General features: G+C 38.3%; 1 protein-coding gene across 2 annotated transcripts in view; it reads right to left on the reverse strand.

Moving 5' to 3' along the window:
• PDE1A (phosphodiesterase 1A) overlaps positions 1 to 21,889 on the reverse strand; it is a 259,510-nt gene that overhangs the window by 79,453 nt on the left and 158,168 nt on the right. For both annotated transcript variants that reach the window (XM_065413365.1, XM_065413366.1), the window contains exon 2: positions 18,586 to 18,699. In XM_065413365.1, the coding sequence (XP_065269437.1) occupies positions 18,586 to 18,699 (114 nt within the window). The remainder of the gene's footprint in view (positions 1 to 18,585; positions 18,700 to 21,889) is intronic.

The following is a 21,889-nucleotide window of genomic DNA, read 5'->3' on the forward strand; positions in this document are numbered from 1 at the left end:
GCAGTCTCCCTTGCCCACTTGTTAAATTTTCAAACAAGCACCTTTGTGCTTTTTCCTGTGCTGCTCCTCTTGCTAGGGAGGAACTCCCTGTAAACATCTGCAAAGCTACTTCATTATCCTCCTTCAAATTGCTCCTTAAAAACTCTCCTTTGCTGTAATGCCTATAAAAACAAACAAACAAAACCTTGATAATGTTTAGGTTACTGGTGCATTTGATACCACTGCCTATCATGCTAACTCATATTATTTCATTGTTTCCTTGTACTCCCATCAATCTGCATCAATCTGTCGTCTCTTGACTTATACTTAGGGCTTGTCTTCACTACCCGCCCGGATCGGCGGGTAGAAATCGATCTCTCGGGGATCGATTTATCGCGTCTCGTTGGGACGCGATAATCGATCCCCGAATCGACGCGCGTACTCCACCAGCCCAGGTAGGAGTAAGCGCCGTCGACGGGGGAGCCACGGCGGTCGATTTGCCGCCGTCCTCACAGCGGGGTAAGTCAGATCAGATACGTCGAATTCGGCTACGCTATTCCCGTAGCTGAATTTGCGTATCTGAAATCGATCCCCCCCCATAGTGTAGACGTAGCCTTAGATTGTAAACTCTTTGGGGCAGAGATATTTTTTGTTCTTTGTTTGTATAGCACCTAATACAGTGGGGTCCTGGTCTCTGAGGAGGGTCCTCCCTCCTATGTTCTATGGTAATAGCAAGTAGTTTCATTCATATTTCTATATATATACATTAATATCCTTATTTTATTTGTCTTATGATTTGTTACAGCTTATGTTACTTGTATTCTAGCCCAAAACTGAAACAAAAGTAAAAGAAAAACAAAAACAAAATTAAAAGTTCCTCAGCAGTATAAATCTTTGAAGCTCAGACTGCCTTTTCTTCACCCACATCCATTTTAATATAATAATAATAAATAATATCATACATCCTTCACTCCAAAGGCCCCCAAAGTGTTTTCCAAGCTGTTTATACAAGGATCACTCTCCCACCACTAAAAAGCTGTCGCCTAGAGGATGAAGATAACACTGAATTACTGTGCACAGCAACACTACTCAAATGTTAATAGGGATCTTCAATAGCCACAAATGGTTAGGTTGAAGTCAATGGGAGTCTTAATTTTAGGCCTTATCTTAAACATATAATCTTGAGCAAAGCTGTATGCTTTATCATCATGTTGAGGCATTTGTTCAGTACCAACAATACAATTTTATTTTGGATATCATCTTTCATACAAAGATTCCCTGAGAAGTGAAAGAGCTACAGCTATATCAACACCATTTCCTTCAACACAATACTAATACTAATATAAATGGACTCTTTATTATGTCTGAAGGTTTTTGCCTTTGTTTACAAAAACACTTCTCTTCTCTCAGACTTTACAGGCAACCATGTGAGTTGAAGTGCGTGCTCTGAGGAAATAAGCCACAGAACTAGATGTGGCACAAACTAACAATATCAACTGTGATTACAAGTGGTGCTGGGCACAACTTTTGGGAATAAACTTTTTGTCAACCCAAAAATGCAGATTCTGGTCAATCAAAATATTTTGCAAATGTGTATCTAATTTGTCAAATTGCTTCAGTTGAAAAAAAACCTCCCAAACAGGAAAAATTCTGAAAAAAATCTAAATGTTTTGTTTGACATTTTCAAAATGAATTTTTGTTTTTAAGTAAAAAATATTTTAAAAAAACCCCTCGCAAACAAAACAAAACATTTCATTTCACATTGGACAAAGTGTTTTGTTTGAGCTGAAACCATTTTTTTGTTTGCTTTTCAGTTGACAGAAAAAATTGAATTTTTTTTTGTTTCAAGTTGGCCCTAAACTTCCTCTCCCCCCTTCACCTCAGTTCACCCTCTGAAACAAAAATTTGGTTATTCACAGAGCTGTAATTACAGCAGTACATGCACTACAAACTGTTTTTTCCTAAGTGTTTGAGAGAGACACCTAAGACTTTTGGGGAAATAAGGTTTTGTAGAGTAGGGAATTATTCAGATTGTACATTGGTGATGGAAATATGAATGGCCTTTGGTTAAATTCATTAATGATTGTGAGGCACTGAGGTACTACAGTAAAGAGAGCCATATAAGAATCTAGATACCTAGCTGACAGGATATATAGATGAATAAACAAACATATACATTTGAGTAGTTAACCCAAGGAAAACTAAATAAGTTACATACTGCACAATAGAAGTAGGTAGCCTTACTCTAACAAGTAGATTATTCATTGTAATTCACCCTATACCTATTACGTAAAATACACAACCCTTGTCTAATAAAACCTGTTATTTTTGTCTACTTCCAAATCTATTCACTTGGTCATGCTAATGAACGATATCTAATTACATTTATATAGGTAAATACCCTACCATTAGTTAGTTATAGGACTCTGGAAATGTATATGCTATAACATACAGATCTTATGACTCGTGAATATGCATTAAAGTAAACATTTCACTTCACTTTCACTGTACAGACATTTATGAACATTGAAAATTGCCCAAATTGAAACATACTTCTCAAGTCATAAAAATCTCATTAAAGCATATTATAAACAACTTTAGATTGTCTTAAGTATTATTCACCAAATGCACTTAAGTACAAATGTGATTGAATTGGGATACAAGGAACAATTGAACAGAAGTGTGCATCAACTAGAAATATTAATATAGTACTTACGTAACAGTGGATGAAATTTTCTTTTTGACCTTATGGCTGTCCGTTTTTGATTTGGCTGAGCTGCAATTTGTTTTGATACCAATTTTGTCTTTTTTATCCTGGGTCATTTTGTAGCTGCTTTTTGTTCCCTAACCCACTGCAGTAAATCACTACATTAAATATATTAAGTAAATTGTACGGCCCCTTCTCCTAAGTGCAGGTCATTCTTACTATTACTACTGTTGCTCCTAACATAGCAGTAACAACAGCAGTGCGGTTCTAGAGCAGATGTATTATGAGGTCACTCTGATGTAATTACTGATCACTGTAATGTAATCGCTGATCTATGTAATCTTGATGGTATACCCATGTGGATGGCATCATTTAACATACAAAAATTTCACACTAAAGAGCATTTTTACTTGTAATCTCCAATTACCTATACACGTCAAATCTCCATTTCCTTACAAAACTTCAATAAAAGAACAAGGAATTACTGATTTTTTCCAATGAAAGTTATTACTGTCCAGATAACCGGAACTCATGTTAATTAAGACCAGGATTGGCTATAGATTAGTTGGAAAGCCTCACGGACACTCATATTATTCCCCCTTCTTGATACTCCTGCACATTTAACAGTTACGTTTGACACACAGGCCTTGTCTATTCTAGGGAATCTACCTGCTGCTGAGCGATCTAGTACAGCTGAACTAATGCTGAACAGGGTTTAATTGCAAGTAGAGGAGCAAGAGGAAGGACCGTTCAGTGGTTAGGGCACTAGATTACAACCTTGGAGACTTGGGTTCAAGTGCCTGCTCCACCACAGACTTCCTGTATTACTCTAGGCAAGTCAGTGTCTCTCTGTACCTTAGTTTCCCATCTGTACAATGAGGATAATAGTATTCCACTACCTCACAGAGAGATTTAAGACTCAGACTCACACATGAAAGATTATAATGGGGCCATCTAAGTATTCAACACCTTTGCCGCAAATATGGTTAAACACTGCAGGTGAAGAGAGCACGCCAGCCAGATCTGCCTCCAAACCCACCTCCCTGTAGGATTTAAGCATGATTTCTTAAGTCATGATAAACACAGTTTGCCCTGGTTTACACTTGCAGCTAAACTGTGTTTAGCATCAGTTCAGCTGTACCTGTGACTTTCGCCTGCAGGCTGCTCAGCAGGAGGCCCTCGGTGTAATGCAAAATTCAGAATTGCCAGATAGTAACTTTATACATAAGAGTACTTCAAAGACATTATGTGTGTTGGAGATGAAAGATCTTTCAACTAAGCTAGAAGTACAATCCCTTGAAAAGACAACATCAAACTAGTATAGTATCATCACATACAGTAGTGCCTACAATCAAAGAAAACATGAAGAACTGGGCAACACTGAGAACAGAACCATGGAACTGTATCATACGCACAACAAAATGAGGAAATAGAAAACCTCAGTTGTACTAGAGTTGTTGAGATCAAAGAGCTTAAAGCAAAAGATTTTTTCATGGTCTGATTCTGAAGGAGTTAAGACATTATATAAATAATAAGCAGGAAAAAACAGAACCAGCATTAATCCCTAGAGCTGTCAACTTTATTCTCAACACCCCTGCAGTCACAAGAGAAGACAGAGACAAAGAAATATTATTCAGAATGAATTCTAGGAGACAGGATTCAAAGCACATGGCTTAGCTATGTGTGTGCAAAAAGAGTATTTACAAAGTGGAGACAGAAAGAAGTAATGACTGTTAAAAGAAAAGATTAAGACAGAACATAGGTTTTGTGAGTTAAAATTTGGCAGGACTTTGTGCATCTGCTCCTAATTTCCTGAAAAAAATCTCCTTTGGGGCTGAAACTTTCCAGGTTCATTCACAAAGTAGAGGTGATGACTTTCATTTATTTTGATTTGAGAAAAATTCCTTGCAGCTGTTTTTGAGTTACTGGAAAGTGAAAGGGGAAAACACTACTACTACAAAATTTGTTTTTAGACTTTTTTCACTTATCAATAACTCAAAGTTACTCAGGAAAAACCTCCAAATTTTGCTTGGAACAAGTGAGGACCAGGCTCTTTACTACTTATGAATAGAAAAAAAAATTACAAATCAGAAAGTTAGATCAAACTGAACAATCACTTCTGAGCATGTTTGTTTAAAATTTTCATTTCATGTTCATTTAAAATCATGCTAAAAATTAGCTGATCTTAATGAAAGCCTTAGGTTTTTTGTAGGGGTTTGTGTGTGTGTATACACATGTGCACGCTACTTTCCTGGCCTCAAAGCAGAGACTGATGCTGGGATGATCTGCAGGAGAGTGACCATAAAACATGCATCATCAACCTCCATATTAAGGCTCAGATTCTGCAAGCATACACACGTTACTTAAGGAGACATGTGAGAAGACCCTTGAGTAGAACCAGGCAAACGAGGTTTGTTGGCAATTTTGAAAAGTTGAAAAAAAAATAGTTTCAGGTCAGACCAAAAACAATTTTTGAAATTTTCAGAAAATCAAAAAGTAAAAAAATAAATATATATATATATGAAATATTTTGTTTTGATTTCAACCACTTAAATGTTTCTGAACTTTAAAAAAAATTAAATTAAAGGAAATTTTGAAATGAAAAGTTGTTTCATAGAAAAAAAATCAAAACATTTTGATTTTTTCTTAACTTATTATTCTTTCCCCCCTTAAATAACCAACTTGGTGACATCAAAATGATTCTCAAAACATTTCATTGTTGCCAAATATGCATTTTTCATGGAAAAAAAAAGGTTTGGCCCAAAATTTTTCCCCAGCTGTACCCTTGACTTTGCTCAATGGGAATACTCACATGCATAAGCATTTGCAGAATAGGGAATCAAATGTCTCACTGTTTCAGTTATGCAACTGTCTTGTAAAGTCAGCCTTGCAGAAAAATGTATCCAGTCAAATAACTGCAGCACCCAGCCCTCAGCTCCCCTCTATCCTATTCACCTCACTAAGTTGTTTACTCTGCTCCCCAGAATCCTATAAATATCTGGGAGGTGTGAACTTCAAAGCCTAGTTGAAATTATTTAAATTTTAGTATGCATAGACAGGTAATATTTTCTCTACTTAAAAACTAAACAATATGAAAAACTAACCAAAAATCCCCTATATTAATGTAACATTAAATTAGCTAAACACAAAAAGTCAGGAAATGCTAAATCTAAGATTTATTTTATTGATGTAACATTAATTCTTTGGCACTGCACATATATAATATCTTATATTAAATATATCTAGTATGTGGAATGTGGGTGTGTTAAGATTTTGCATTTAATTATATTCATTCCCTGGGTGGCACTCCCATTGACAGTAGTGGGAATGATGTGCAAAAACTGAGTATAGAATATGGCCCCGAGCACTTAAAATGTACTGTAAAAATGAGAGACAAATTAATATTGTACTTAGAATAACTAACAACTTGATCTATTTGTCATGGTAGAATGCTTTTTACAGAGTGTAACTCTTCAAACTCCAAGTATTGCTAATTTCCAGCCTTTTCATTTAATTAGAATTTTAAATATAATAATGGAATAGTCAGAAGTACATTTCTTCTCCCTTAGGAATACATAAAATGTACTATGGAGGAGAGGAGAGATAAGAAAATGAGTCCAAATTTAAACCACTTAAAATTATCTGATGGTGAAAAAATAAACTCTTACTGCTGATCTGTCATACCGCCTGTGAAGATACTGAAGTTCTAATTCAACAAAATATATTTTGTGGCTTCCACAGCACCCAATGTTATATATAGTGGGGGGAAATTGGCTCTTCAACTCAGTCAACTGATTAAGCCAGGAATCAACCCCTGGAAACAGTTTATAAAATAAAGTGCTTTTCATACAGAGAACTGAAGAACCCATGGGAAGATAGTACTTATAGTCCAAAAGGCCAATTCATTCACATTTTTAACCACCATCCACGACCTTTCATAAATTTTACTGGCTTAACTGTTCTCTCCCTAAATTAACTTACACAGTTGTATCCAATTCTCGAATACTTCATATCTGCCTCCTCTAGGTTCCTATCCTAGGTCAACTGAAAAACTCCCATTTACTTCCATTGAAGTTGGATCAAATACAACAGTGGTTGAGGTCCATCTTGAGCAGAAATAGGACTTTCTTGCCCAAGCAAAAAACGTATCAGTCTTACAGGGAAGAGTCCACCTCCATATTAGCCTCTCAAGGGTATCAAGGAGCATGCTTAGAAGAGTTGTCCTGACATTATTGGCAGTAACTTAATTGCAATAAATGGCAAAGACGATATGGAGAACTACAGGCACTGTGGTGATAGAGTAGTGGTGGGACACAAAATGTCTAATTCTGGATTTCATTGCTACAGAAGTTAGTGAAAAATTTCACTTATGACCCTCCCTCTTTCAGCTGCCTTTTCTGTTCAGAAGTGTAGATCTATAGCCCAAATTTTCCCAACGGCGCAGGAGGGTTGTATCTGGTGTCTGGCCCAGGGCCATCTCTGATTAAAAAGCTCATTTCACAGAAGATAAGGCTGAAGGTTTCTAAAATGCAAATATTTGAATGTTCTATCAAACTGCCTTTTTTTGACCCCCACATGATTTTGGAAAGAAGGGAAAACAAGGAAGATCTTTGGAGGCAGTATGCAAGGGTGATGAGAAGGGAACAGGTAAGTGAAAGATATTATAAAAGAGATTGAGGGTTATTTTTAATTAGGACAAGACTGAAAAATTTAAAAAATCGGTAATAATGTTCAGTTAGTAAAAATCAGTAACTTCTTGAAAATGGCATGATCAGTTTACTAAACATCGTATATGAACTGGGAGGAGAGGAGGGAAATTTGCTGAATTTAACCAAAATCCCATAGATTTGCAGTTATTTTAGAGGTGTTTCATATCCCCAGTAATTGTGCTAAACTCACCTCTCAGAAAAACCTGCAGCTTATTACAAAAGATCTTTTAAAAAGGGTTGTTTTTTCTATTTTTTTGTAAAGCTAAGAAGGCTTGAAAGCTTTTTGACAACACAAGCTTCTTTAATAGCAGTTTTCACAGAAGTATCTTTTGTGAATTCTCTTGATGGATGCACAGAATCATTTTCTTTGAATGAAGCACTTATGGCTGGCAAGGCTACTTCTGGTATAATACATTCAACCATGTCACATGATGGAGCCTGACTGAGAATAGTACTGTGAAGTCATGGCAAACTCAGCTGAACTGTAGTTTCAAATTACATTATCAAACTTAAGTAGATCAACATTTTAATTTTTTGTTTATGGAATCATCACATTCTATTACCCATCTGTCAGGTCCAAGTACAAAGAGGAGTCATCTAGTTTATATTTCGCCATTTGGACAATAAATGCCAGACCGGGCGTCCTTCCCTCAGTGGACTCACAGTAAACATCTGTTTCAGATATTTGCTCATCCTTGTTGAAATCTCAGATAGATTTATTTCTCTAGGTATTTCATAATTTAAAACACAATTTGCTTGAATATATTACCCATCTCCTCTCAAATGAATTGTGTCACCTGCTGAACACTCACCCTTCTTATTTTCCATGGATAGGTACTGCGCCATGTAATACACATTGTTTTCTTGATTTAGAAATGAATGACTTAATCAGTCAACCTTTTGGGGTGGAGGGATTGGGGCAGTATCATTTTTAAATTTAAATGAATATCTAAATCTATTTTAGATATTAAGATTTCACCAATCCTGCAAAGAGATGTACTAATGTAGATCACTATGCTGATGACCTCACAGAGGGTTCAGTACCAGCACATCTGTTTTTGCATGGTCAGGACCTAAGAGTCTATGAAAATGCATCACTTGGTTTTCAGGATAAAATCAGTTGTTTTATAGCTTAGAGAGTCAACTGGACTTCACAATTTATATGTTCTGTGAAAATAGAGACTGTAAATGCCCCATAATATCAGGTGATGAACTAGAGCTGTGCAGATTTTTCAGTTCATTAGCAGTTTTGAAAAGTTTTTTTAAAAATTGTTTCAGGTTGGCCTGAAAACAAAAATTTTCAAAATTTTCTGCAAATAAGAAGGCTAAAAGTTTCATTTCAGGTTGAAAGAAAATATTTCTTTTAGACAAAAATCAAAATGTTTTGTTTTGATTTTGAACATTTTTAACACTTCTGATTTTTACAAAAAAAGGGAAATTTTGAAAATTAAAATGATTTCATACAAAAAAATTAAATGTTGCATTTTCAAAATGCCAAAAGTTTGACTTTTTTCAGCTTTTTTTTTTTTCAAAATGAACAAGTTTGATGAAACCAACAAATTCGAAAAACATTTTAGAGAGTCAGCAAATCTGCATTTTTCATCGAAAAAGGTTTTGGTCAAAAAAATTTCACTCAGCATTATGATGAACTCCTCCTATCAGGTGCTTTCAATAGGAGCTTAGGACCTCAGAGGAGGAAATAAAATAAAATTTTCAGCAAAAGTCTTCACTGAACCTTGTTACTCAAACATACACTGGTGACATAGGAATGCAAAATTATGCATGTAGGTGTCTAACTTTAGGTAAACAAAACGTAACATTTTATTTTGAGTCAAACAAAACATTTATTAAAAGAAAAAATTCCTCATAGATTTCCACCACAACATTTGTTGAAATATATCTATATTTCAACAAAACATGAAACAGCATGAACTTCCCGGACACCACAATGAGCTTCAACAATGGAACCCTACAGACAACTATATACAAGAAACCCACAGATAACCACACCGACCTTCACAGATCCAGTAACCACCCCAAACACACTAAGAAATCTGTTATCTACAGTGAGGTCCTCAGATAGCAGAGAATGTTCTCTAAGGAGAAAGTCTTGGATACACGCCGTCACCCACTTCAAGCCACCTCCACCAAATGAGGACATTCCACTAGAGAAGTAGATCACATCATGGAACAGGCCATCCAAATACCCTGAGAGAACCTGCTTCAATACAGAAAAAAACTCTTCAACTTCGCACCTCTAGTTGTAACCTACCACTCCAAACTGGAACCCACGTGGGGTATCATTAAACAATAACAACCCATACTTGATGGGAACCACATCCTGAAAGAAATCTTTCCCACACACCTTCTTCTAGCCTTCAAAGGATATCCCTCCCACACACCTCGCTAACACCATCAAGCAACAAGCAACAAGCAAGCTCCCGACAGCTCAGCATACACCAACTAAAAGCAGCACCAGACTCTGCCAGAACATATGCAAAACCTGTAAACATATCTCCAGTGCTACAATGAACAATACTTTCCATAACACACCTTTCAAGATCCTTGGGTTCTACATATGCTTATCACAACATATGGTGTATGTCATCCATTGCACTAAATGCCCCAACAACTATGGGGGTGAAACCAATCACTATACTCGCACAGAACTATGATAAGCCAAAATCATTATATCATCCATTGGCAAACACTTTTCACAAAATGACCACTCCACATCTGAGCTCTCAGTCCTCATCCCCAAAGGAAACCTGCACAAACACCTTCAAAAGACAAGCCTGGAAGCTTAAATTCATAACTTTGCTAGACATTAAAAATCATGATCTTAATAAAGACACTGGATTTATGGCTTATTACCACAATCTGAAACCCACTAACCTCCCTTCTTTGTCCTATTATTGCAGGAATGTTAACAGGCCACTTCACTTTGAATGACCCCATAGAATGTGTGTTAACTACTTATGCTAAACAAGCTGTTCAACCTTGTATTTAGCTGGGACACAGAGTACCTTTCCCAGACCCGAAGAAGAGCTCTGAGTAGCTCGAAAGCTTGTTTCTCTCACCCACCGAAGTTGGTCCAATAAAAGGTATCACCACACCCACCTTTTCTCTCTAACTTTAGGTTCTTCAGTTACAAAAAACTGGCCACAGTAATTAAGGCAGCCATGCTTTACAGACAGAGGGATGTGGAAAATAATATCAATAAAAGGCACAGGAGCTCCACCGAGGGTAGGGGTGACAAAAGTGACTCCAAGTCATCTTTGTAGTTGTCTCATCCAGGTTAGCCTCTCCATTCAGCTTTTTGTGCAATCTGGAGCAGCTCCAGGGCTGCTCTGAGTTGAACTAGATGCAATGGACACAAAGGGGCTGTTATAGTAGCAGGGGATCATAGGAGCACAGGGCAGCTCTAGGCCAACACACCCCATCCCCGGGGCTAAAGGCTGCCAGAGAGTTGGTCTAGAGCAGGCTACACTGGCTGTACTGCACCTGGGGATCCCTCTGATTCTGGTTGTTTCAGCTGATGTTATGCTCCATTTGCCCTACTGCAGCAGTTCAAGAAACCCTTGCATGGGGCACGATCTGGCCCAAAAATTATATAAAAGCTGAAACAATTCTGAAATATTTTTTCTGTAATATATGTGGCATATTCAGACTGCATGACTGTGTGGTGGTATACAGATTTTACCACCACCTGGTTGGGATGGAATGCAGTAACTCACGTATGCCTCCACCACCCGTGAGAGATGTGATCACATCCCAAACTCTTATTTCACTTTAGCTTCAAATTTTAAGATTTTAAAAAATGATTAGGATGATAGCTGCATCACCTGTTAATGTGCAGGTGGTTGAAAGTGGGTGGTAAGTGCATTCAGTTACCAGAAATATACATTGAACATTTATGACCCAGGGTGGTTGTTACAGCACTATTCACAAAGTGTGTGACATTATTGCCCTTCATTTCTTCAGGCTCATCTGCATTATTAATTTTAACACCAACCTTCTTTTCAGAAGGGAATGTGTGCAAGATTATTTAGTATATCACTGAGTTATCCTGCATTATTTCAAGACCTCTAAAGCACATAGTGATTCCATCTTCAGTTATAACTGTAGCAAGCAACTGTCAGTTCTCAGCTTCAAAAATACAAAAACTTATGTATGTAGTTCCTTTCATAGAAAGAACCAACAGCGCCCAAACTAATTACTAACTACATGCAAACTAACCTACTACTTCATCCACCTCTGAAACACAGACACCTCTGAGGTAAAAGGTCTTAGAGATTGCAACCTTCAAAAGGACACTAGACAACAGTTCAACACAAAGTCAAGAATAATTTATTCAACTGAAACCACTGGGTTAGACAGGCAGAATAGAATGTATTTATTTACAGGCATTTCTATGGCTCTCATTGTAGTAGAATCTGAAAACAAAGTGGAATTCAGCTAGAACACCAGGATTATCTCTGGACTTGCAAAACATGTCATGGATCTAGTAGTAAGGACTAGAGCCAGGTGAATAATGATTTTTCATTTTGGTGGCTGAACCAAAAAAATAAGCCACAACCCTGAACGACATAAATTATATCAACCTAAGTGCCGGTGTAGACAGCGCTATATCAGCACGAGCTTCTCCCACCGACATAGCTACCACCGCTGGTGGAGGCAGGTGTTATTAAGCCGACAAGAGAACTCTCTTCTATCGACTTTCAGTGTCTCTGCCACAAGTGATGTACCTGCGCCGCTGTAAGTGCTGTAGTGCAGATGTAGCCTTAGTGGGTGGAATTGGGAAAGTGAATGGAAAGTTAAGTTGTAAACAGAGGCATAACAAGCAGTATGCTGGAGTCAGAATGTCTGTGCTAGCTAAGATAAGCAGGAACACCTTAATGCTAGGCAGGGCCGCCCAGAGGATTCAGGGAGCCTGGGGCAAAGCGGGGGAGCTTGTACTCACTGGGCGGCGCTCCGAGTCTGCGGTGGCGGCATTTCGGAGGTGGGGGGCCCTTCAGTCACTCCGTGTCTTCAGCAGCACTGAAGTGCCCCCACCGCCGAAATGCCGCCAAAGACCCGGAGCGACTGAAGGGCCCCCCGCCGCCGAAATGCCCCCGCCGCCGCCGACTCGGAGCGCCGCCGGGTGAGGAAAGGGATTCTCGGCCACGGCTCGCGGGGCCCAGGGCAAATTGCCCCACTTGCCCCCCCCTCTGGGCGGCCCTGATGCTAGGGATAATGGACAACAAACCTGGAATGTGAAGATCAGATTCCACATGGAAAATGCATGGGCAGAGCATGCTGTGCAGGGATTCGTTCCTTCAAAGTAACCAAGCCAGTCCCAAACCGTGTGATGCAATGTATAGTAAATGCAATGTACTGTGAAAATATATATAAAGAAAGAGGTTTTCTGTCTACCTTTGGATGTGTGGTACGTCCTATATCCACCACCTACGCTTAAGTCTGATCACCTCAGTATAGCTTTACTGTATGCCAAATAAAGGAACTTTAGTGACAAAATCTGGATTCGAACTGAGTTTTTAGATCCCAGAGAACTGGATGAAGTATTCTCCCACAACTGGAAAAGATGTTCTGGATAAGCCAAGTGGAAAAGGTCTCAGATGGAATCCCAGCAAAAACATGTTTTAATGGCAGAAGAATCAGATCCTATGTCTTTCCTGAAAAATAAAGTCTCCAGTGCTCCCTCACGCTCTCCTGGGGCATTGGTTAAGTACTAACCAAGAGAGACCTCACGAATAACCAGCACTACTTTTTGAAGCACCTGAGGCCTGTTTAACATGAGACATATGTTGACATCAGAGTACAAAATGGCAATTTCATGGGAGCATTGTTGAATTTGTATTCTCAGCAGATAATTAAGACTGCAGCTCTTTTATTCAATTACTGACCTTTTCATTTCTCATTAAAAAAGAAACTTTTGCAGCAACTTCTAATGATCAAGAATAGCAAAAATCAGCAAACTTAAACAGGTATCACTACAAAATGATGGTGACTTTAAGAAACTTACTTTCATTGTTATGTTTTTCATTTCCTATTTGGATATTAAAAGAGTAACATAGGAATATTTAAAATTGAGTGGCAGACTACCAAACTCATAATAAACCAGCTTTCCTATCATGCACATGCCCTTGACACATTCTGACTTCTTTTTGCTTTAAGATTTCTCACTCACTCAGGAACTGTCAAAAGCCTCCTTTGAAGATTGAAGGCTTCAGCTTTTTTAATGAGACATTTACAGTGACTGCCCAAAAGGAAAACATAATTTCACATCGCTCTGGAAGGCTTTCCCAACTGCCAGGCTACTTTCTAAGATGATTACTTTCAGCACTTCGTAAATGAAGTTGTTAGCATATTCCTTGGAAAAGGATAGTAAAATCTTAAAAGGAATAATTTTCTACCACATTCTCAGATGATATGATAGAGTGTAGAGCAACACATAACCAGACAGAAGGAAAACAGGAGAACCTGAAAGATTTCCTTCTTACTGTATTAAACATCTTAATTCTAAACCCCAGTTTCAATATGTATTGCATCCTGTAAATAAACCAACAAGGCTCTGGCAATTTTACTTACAGAAATATACATCCAACTTTTCTATGCAGACCCAGTCTTCTCCTCTGACTCAAATGAAGTATAATGTACAAATATTGATAGCAATAGCTCCTTAAGTCATAGCATAACAGGCTGGCAGTATTCATCCAAAACACCCCATCCTGTTAGCATGTGTTGATTCTGCTTGGAAAGGATTGGGTGGGTTTTGCTGGCTTATGTGGCAGGTGGCTTATTACCTCATTTGGATATGAGAGGTAAGAGTGGCTCTTACAGAGGATATAGGGTGTGGGATGAGCAGTCTGGAGGGAGGAACCCTAGGAGCAGTGAAGTCTTGGACAAAAAGTTTGTACTGAACCTTATGGGGCTTATCTTGTAATGTGTAGCACACAGGAGGAATATCGGGCATGCAGAGCCCCACTGATTTCAGTTGTGCTCTGTGTAAGAGCAGCAGGTTGACTACACGTTACATATTTGCAGGATCAAGGCCTACATTATTTTATTGTAAGTTTTTCTGTTAATAAACTAAATCCCAGGAAGGGACTGAGTTTGGATTCAACACAACGTGTATGAAAACAGGCTGATAAAGGTACCTGCTGACAAATAGCCACTAAGTAAAGTAGTGCTAATTAAAGAACGCTCTGCTGCAGTCCTTAAGTAAGCAAATCTCTTGCTGAAGTCAATTTGAGTTTTGCATTATTAAGAAATGTATATTCAGGCTCAAAATATCTGCGACTAAATGCTTCCAGAGTACTACGAGGAGGAGGGATTAACCCATCCTTTGATGATCTAGGCTATTATTTTTAATCTACTAATAGATAAATGTAATTCCATTCCAAATTTTCATTGGAGAAACCCTGTGTGGAACAAAGCACCTGCTTTCCTCTTGGATGGGTAGTAACTGTGACCACATACAATTGTTTCTTCCTACTTCATTCACTGGGACTTAATATTTTATCATTCCTGCCAAATGACAGATTTCCTCCCCAAAGACTGGAGAGAATTTGTCTATGGATTATACCTAAAAACTTTATACTGGGGATTTGGAACAGAGTTTACCACTAAGGCTGATTAAAATGCAGTTACCTTTTCTGCATTACCCATGGCAGAGTGCTATGTAAAAGAGCTAGTATTAGTATGAATACATTATAATGGAGATTTCAGTTCCCTGTGCTGAACAATAGCTCTTTTAATTTCCAAATTGATTTCAGTGGTGCAGAATCAAGACTTTAAGGAGCACCAGAGGGAATATTTTGTAAATATAAGGCTGTGAACTGACTCAGGGTTGGGCAGCAGTTTGTGTACCCGTCATGGGTCAAACTGTCTCTGTCTCTCTCTCTCACACATGCACTAAGTAAACAAATAACAAATGATTAAAAGTACATTTCATTTTTTAAATTATTTCCGTTTTTATTATTTAACAAGCCACTAGTAACATAGGTAAGTAAAGCTGTTATATGTATTTGTTTGTGTATAATACAAAATACTGGCAGGGCCACGTTACAGCTGGGCATCCATTTATAAAAGGGAATGCTGCCAGAACTTAGTGGGTTTGTGAACTGAGGTCAGCACTCATTTTGAATTTGCATTTGAGAATAAAAATTATCAGTAGAGTAAAAAAGAAAGAAAAATATCTCAGGTTTCTTTCAATTTTGTGCTGTGAAAAATGAGATTACCCTACAGGGAATTTTTTTAAGAATAAATGTTGCTTTGCATAAGGTCAGAGAAGAGTGAAAAGTCCTTTATTCAAAGATTTAGTTACAGTTCGTGAAAATATTTTAATAGTCTCAGGACATAAAACTAGTCTCCTTAGGAAAGTAGCCTGTGGGGAATGGGAATTTTCCAAACCAGTGTGAAATTACATATGTTTGTTCTTATTTGGGCAATCAAAATAAGCCTGCTAGCCCCCTAATGGTGACTAACTCATTTGAGGATTTGCTCACACTAAATGTAATGCACCTGTTCCATCCACAGAATATGTTTGTGTGGCATTTTATCCTGCTGTTTGTATGAAATTCTACCTGCTGGCCATCATGGGCGCTTAGACCTGCTCAGTAATGTCCTTCCACCCAAAGCCATAAAAGCCTGGATACTTCATTATAATGGCTCTGTTCATATCCCCACAGTACCCCATGTTTGAGAGGAGCCAAAACTCACATTATGTACATAGTCATGGTACTCCTACTGAGAACTGGGTTAGGAATGGTACATCCCTCTAACCACAGTGTTTGAGAAGTGGATGGAGAGAATACTTTCCCCGCACCAGCAGTGCTTTATGCCTTTGTCTACAGCTGACTATGCTGAAATCTATTTAACATATCTCCCATTATTACTAATGGGAATTACATGTTTTTTTTGGCCATGTAGCAATAGAAGAACCAATCACTATGAACTGCATGGTCCCTTTTGAAGTAAAATGGTAAAGAACATTCTAAAGGTTCCTGGGGAAGTGAACTGTGCAGGCAATCACGAGAAAATAATTGTTTATAACTGGCAGTGGACACGGCATACTGGAGAGATTTAAAAAACAAAATTTTCTGTCCTGGGGAAAATGAGCAGCATTGCAATATTACAGCATCTATTACAGGGGTTCTCAAACTGGGGGTCGGGACCCCTCAGGGGGTCACGAGGTTATTACATGGGGGGTCGCGAGCTGTCAGCCTCCACCCTAAACCCTGCTTTGCCTCCAACATTTATAATAGTATTAAATATATAAAAAGGTGTTTTTAATTTATAAGGGGGGCTGCACTCAGTGGCTTGCTATGTGAAAGGGGTTACCAGTACAAAAGTTTGAGAACCACTGATTTATTATCAGGAAAGGCATAATCCAAAGAAATGTGCAGCATACTTTTCTGAGGGCTTGTTCACCTGAGGAACCCACCCAGGCTAAAGGGTGTGATTTTTAAACAGCCTTCATTAAACCAAAAGCCTTGAGTGGACACTCAGTTCACTTTAAAGCAGGTTTATTTTGGTTTAGCTTTAGTCAATTAGGAACTGATTTAAGATAAAATGTCCACAATGGGGTTTGCACCAGTTTAACTAAATCAGTATAAAATGAATTAAATTAAACTGGTGTAGCTTTCTCATGTAGACAAGGCCTGAGCCTCAAGCCTTCTACCTTAGCATCTTTGCAGATGGTTGGTCAGTAGTAGCTCTAGGGTCAGCATTTCAGGTTGGGCACTGGAACTTGTCTTAGCTCTGTATATGCTCATTACATCTCCAAGTCAGCTAAATATTTAAGCACATACCTAACTTAAAAGCACAATGTTCCTTAGAGCACATGGACAGAGGTCAACGAGACTCCTAATGTGCTTTACATTAGGTCCTGTGCTTAAGTAACTTGCCGAACTGGAGACATTCAGGGCACTTTTGAAAGTGTCTCTCAGGGCTATGTAATGGCGGACAGGCTACTCAGTAAAGTTCTTCTGGTGCTGCAGCTTTGCAACCCCTTACAGGAATATGCACATGCTAAGGACAGGAATAGGGCCCTGCAGCAGCTGATCCTGCCTGGCTCCTTCTGATGCAAGAATTAGTCTGTGATGTGAACTACTGTGAATGGTGCACAGACTGCTGCTGACGGTCAATTTATTTTGCAGTGATTTCATTTTCTCATTTTTCAGAGTGGCGCGAGCCCCACAATCCCCCCATGGGAGAGCCTTCAAAATTATAGATGTGCAATGCTTGGTATGTGAAGGTTTCACATTAAAGGAAAGGGAACAGAAATATTACATGAGTATTTCCATCCATCTTTCTAAATGTAGAAGCTATTCTATTCTATAAAGGTTCTAATGCTACACTCATCACCATAGTATCTGAGCACCTTCCAATAGCGCACTAAGCACACTGAGATGAGTTAGGTCCTTGAAATGATTATTAAAAGGTCAGGCATTCTTAAATTGAATAAGGAAACAGGAGCAGACACATATTGGACATCCAAACAATATTGGAGAAGCTTTGACAGGCATTCTTGGAAGCACATTCAGTTCAGGAGAAAACTTTAAAAGGTCAGCACAGTGAAATATAAGACCTAGGGAAACACCAGAAAGTTGCCTTACAGTTAGTTTAACTTCAATTACAGGCCAAGTTTTAGAATTATTTCAAGAAATCAAATATAGGAATATTTAGAATTTACAGTCTCATTAAAGTCAAACCATTTAAAAAAAATAATTGCAAGTAATAGTTCTAGTAACAATCATCAAGTTTTTATATTTGTAAAAAATAGAATAAAACAAATCCTAGTTTTTCATAAAGCTCTTTATTGTGGGCCAGATTATGATTCTCAGACTTAGCTTCATTAGCATTTCACTTGACAACAACTCTCCTTCTCTTCAACAGACTGCTGGATTTTTCAGTTACACCATTCATAAATTCTCATGATATAGGATTGTGCTTCACCCACTTTCCCATTAAAGTAAACGGGAACTGAGCAAGCTCTCCAGAAGGTGACATTTGATCCCCTGAATCTTAAATTCCTTCGCTTACTCTTAAACCCCAAGAGCCATATTCTGTCCTTATGTCTTCTGCTGAGCACTAGCTGATGTCAGCTGGAATTAAGAGCAAACACCAATGGTAGAATATAAATCCCCATCATAAAACTCTTGTTTTTCCCCCTTGAAGACTTACCTGGTTTCATCAATATAAACTGCTTCCAACACAGATGCTGCATATTCAATATTCTTTTTTAAATCCACCACATTAACATCACCTTTCTCCAGTTGCTTGACCAGGCATCTTAATCTGTAAAAAAAACCAAAATATAAACATCATTGTATGTTCTGGGATTCATAAAAATCTAGCAACTATTTTAGTAGCTGTATTCTATTTGGAGTTTAGGAAATAATACAGTTGTCCACAGTGCAAGCAGGAAACCTTTATCTTGTCTCTTTTCTATTAAAAAGCACCTGTTTTTAGAACACAGATAGTAGTAATGAGCAGTGCATTTTTACAACTTTATGAAACTGTAACATATTAAGATGAGATAATTAAGATAACTTCAGTAAAATCAGAGGAGCTCAATAATTATTAGCACAAATATTTTTTTAAAAATATTATGATTAAAGCTATGAAGGTTGTATCTCTAATTTATACATAACTAACGATATTAGCAAGAAGTTGATTTAGTTCTAAAAACTGCCTTTAAAAACAATCATCTGTCAACAAGATGCAGTGAAATGTTAGCCTTAGCTTCAATTCCTGTTTTCATTTTTATTTTCTCCTCCAATACATTTTAGCCTCAGATTTTGCTTTTGTTATTAAACTAAAGTTAAGCTCTATTGCTTTCATTTGTTTAGAGAGGATTCACTGTTTTTGCCAGATGCAAGGTGGTAACTATAGCATTAGAAAAATCCAAACATATTCCCCTGTGTGTTTTTTGGTTTTGAGAACATGCTTATGCATTATAAACGTGGATACGCCCAAAAGTTAAATGCTTCCATTTAAATGTCCATGGCAATCAATTTATGCTACTAAGCTATTAGATCATCAGATTCCACCCATTCCCATTGATGGGGGAAACTCAGTTCTGAGCTTGCTTAAGTTAACCATATAAAGCAATGAAACTTCAGTCCTATCAATGACAGTTCACTGTTGTCCCAGACATACAGGAAGAAAAGTAAGAACAAGGGATGTAGTTTAATTAGGCCACAACTTTATTAACTGAACTCCTCTGAGAATTACCTGGCAATAACTTGTACACTGCATGTCATGATTCCTTCCTTAATCATTTGCACCTATTGGGTGAAGGCTGTTATCAGCACTCCCCTTTCCCCCAGCTGTCCCCAGACTGTTGCTGGATGCCACCACACTCCCTTCATATAAGGGTAAAGGGACTTGTCTCCTCACAGTGCCAGATATTAGAAGCCCTAACCCTGTTCCCCAGATTCTTTAGGGGATGCCTTCCCCTAAGTCCACTTCCCATTCCAGTTTATCAGGGAACTGGACCCACTATGGAATGAGTACCTGCACTGGGCACCTGCCAAGTTGTGACAATTTGAACCATTCCTCCTAACCTATCTAGGCAAGTCCTGGAGCTGTTGTGGGGAAGGTGAAAACAAAACAAAAAATCCTGCTCCAGCCAATCTGGAAGTGAGGGGAAAATTCCTTACTAGTCTCCAAAGAGGCGATCAGTGCCATGGCCACAGGAGATCACAAAAACCTGGCCCACTGCAATCCCATGCGCGGGAGCAACTGATATGGGAGAGGGCTCTGTCTGGCAGAACAGGACATATATGGTCCACAGAGAACCACGGGCTTACCTGAGCTCCTCCTGCCAGCCCGTAGCTCAGATGATGCCCCCTTCCCAGCCCCAAAGAGGTGGTGAACCATTAAAGGAGCCATAACCCTTTTCTTCCTACTTGACTAGACAAAACCGTTGAGACTAATGGGGAAAAATTAATCCCCTGAAAAAAGGTGTACAAGTTTTTCAAAGATGCATTTTCCTTTTTTGAATACGGCAATTTATTTTCTTTCAATGCTGAAGTGAACCACAGGATTATATGACATGACAGAAGCATATCTTTAAAATGAAATATGCCAATTCATTCCTTTTAATATAATTTTATTAAAACTATTATCTTGACTTTTTTCAAGCTAATGTAGAAGTGCAAGCTTTTGGCTGAAGAAGTGCATTTAAATATCTGAATCTCCCTTCAGAAATAATTTCATATTTGTGCCCCTTTTGTGAAAAAGCAGTTATATTTCCTATCCTTGTGGTTCCAATGAGACACTAAGATAAAGGTTAATTAATTAAATGTAATGTGGAGCCAATGTCCATTCATTATGATTTTTATTAGACCTGTACTCACTATTGGATCACTCTTGATTAAAATTTATGGACTTAAAATTAAAATGCTATTTGCAGCAAAACTCTTACAATAAATGTAAAGTATAAAAGCACCATATTATCATCACCAGCATCGTGGTTCAGGCATGGACCAGGACTGCATTGTGCTACGCGCGCTACAGACACAGAACAAAAAGACAGTCTCTGTCCCAAAGAGTTTACAATCTAAGTAATCAACCATAGAAACAAAGCTATTTTCCCCACTATATTGTTCTGACATGAGTACAGATATGTCCTGGTCTCAGCTAGGGTTGCCAACCCTCCAGGGTTGTCCAGGAGTCTCCAGAAATTAAAGATTATTCTTTAATTAAAAAGGATGTCATGTGATTAAATCTCCCAGAATACGTCCAACCAAAATTGGTAACCCTAGTCTCAGCCTTCCTTGCAGAAAGCAGGCCCTTGGGGATATTCTTGATAAGCAATGTTTTTAAAGGACCAGTACTGCTCCTCTGAAGTCATCAACAGTTGTGCGACTGATGTCAATAACAGCCGGAGCAGGCTACATGTTCGCCTGCTGCTCTTTGCGGAAGTAGATATTAACCACCTGCATTTTTTAAACTGGTTTTACAAGGATTCTGAGGTTAGGTCAGGATTGCCTTCAGGGGTTGCTGATTTTTCAGCAAAAACAGTCTGGCATTCATAAACTGTTGATTTACATCATGTGTGGGTACCAGAATTTCTGAGGTTCATGACCCATCTGGGTTTTGAATCTGTTTCACACCAGGGTAACCGCCTTGATTTCAACTCCTGATTTACACTTGTGTAAGTAAGAGCAGAATCAGGCCCAATGTTATGTACTGTAACATATATATATAATGTGATACTCTGTTGTACCAAACTAGCCTTTTACACCCTTCCCCCTGAAAATTAAAGTGATCAGTTCTGACTTCACCAACATTACAAGAAAATGAACAGCTCAGTTAGGTTTAAATTATTTCAGCTCTGTCTGCAGCTATCTGGGTAGATCAGTCCAGGGCCATATATAAATACATACATATTTTAATGCCCCAATGCCTTCCACCTGTTCCTGGTTGGAATACTGAAACCTGCTTTCTTTTGCACATGCATTTTCATTAGCTGAGTGGG

This window comes from Emys orbicularis, chromosome 11 (genome assembly GCF_028017835.1).
Source record: "Emys orbicularis isolate rEmyOrb1 chromosome 11, rEmyOrb1.hap1, whole genome shotgun sequence".
Lineage (NCBI taxonomy): Eukaryota > Metazoa > Chordata > Testudines > Emydidae > Emys > Emys orbicularis.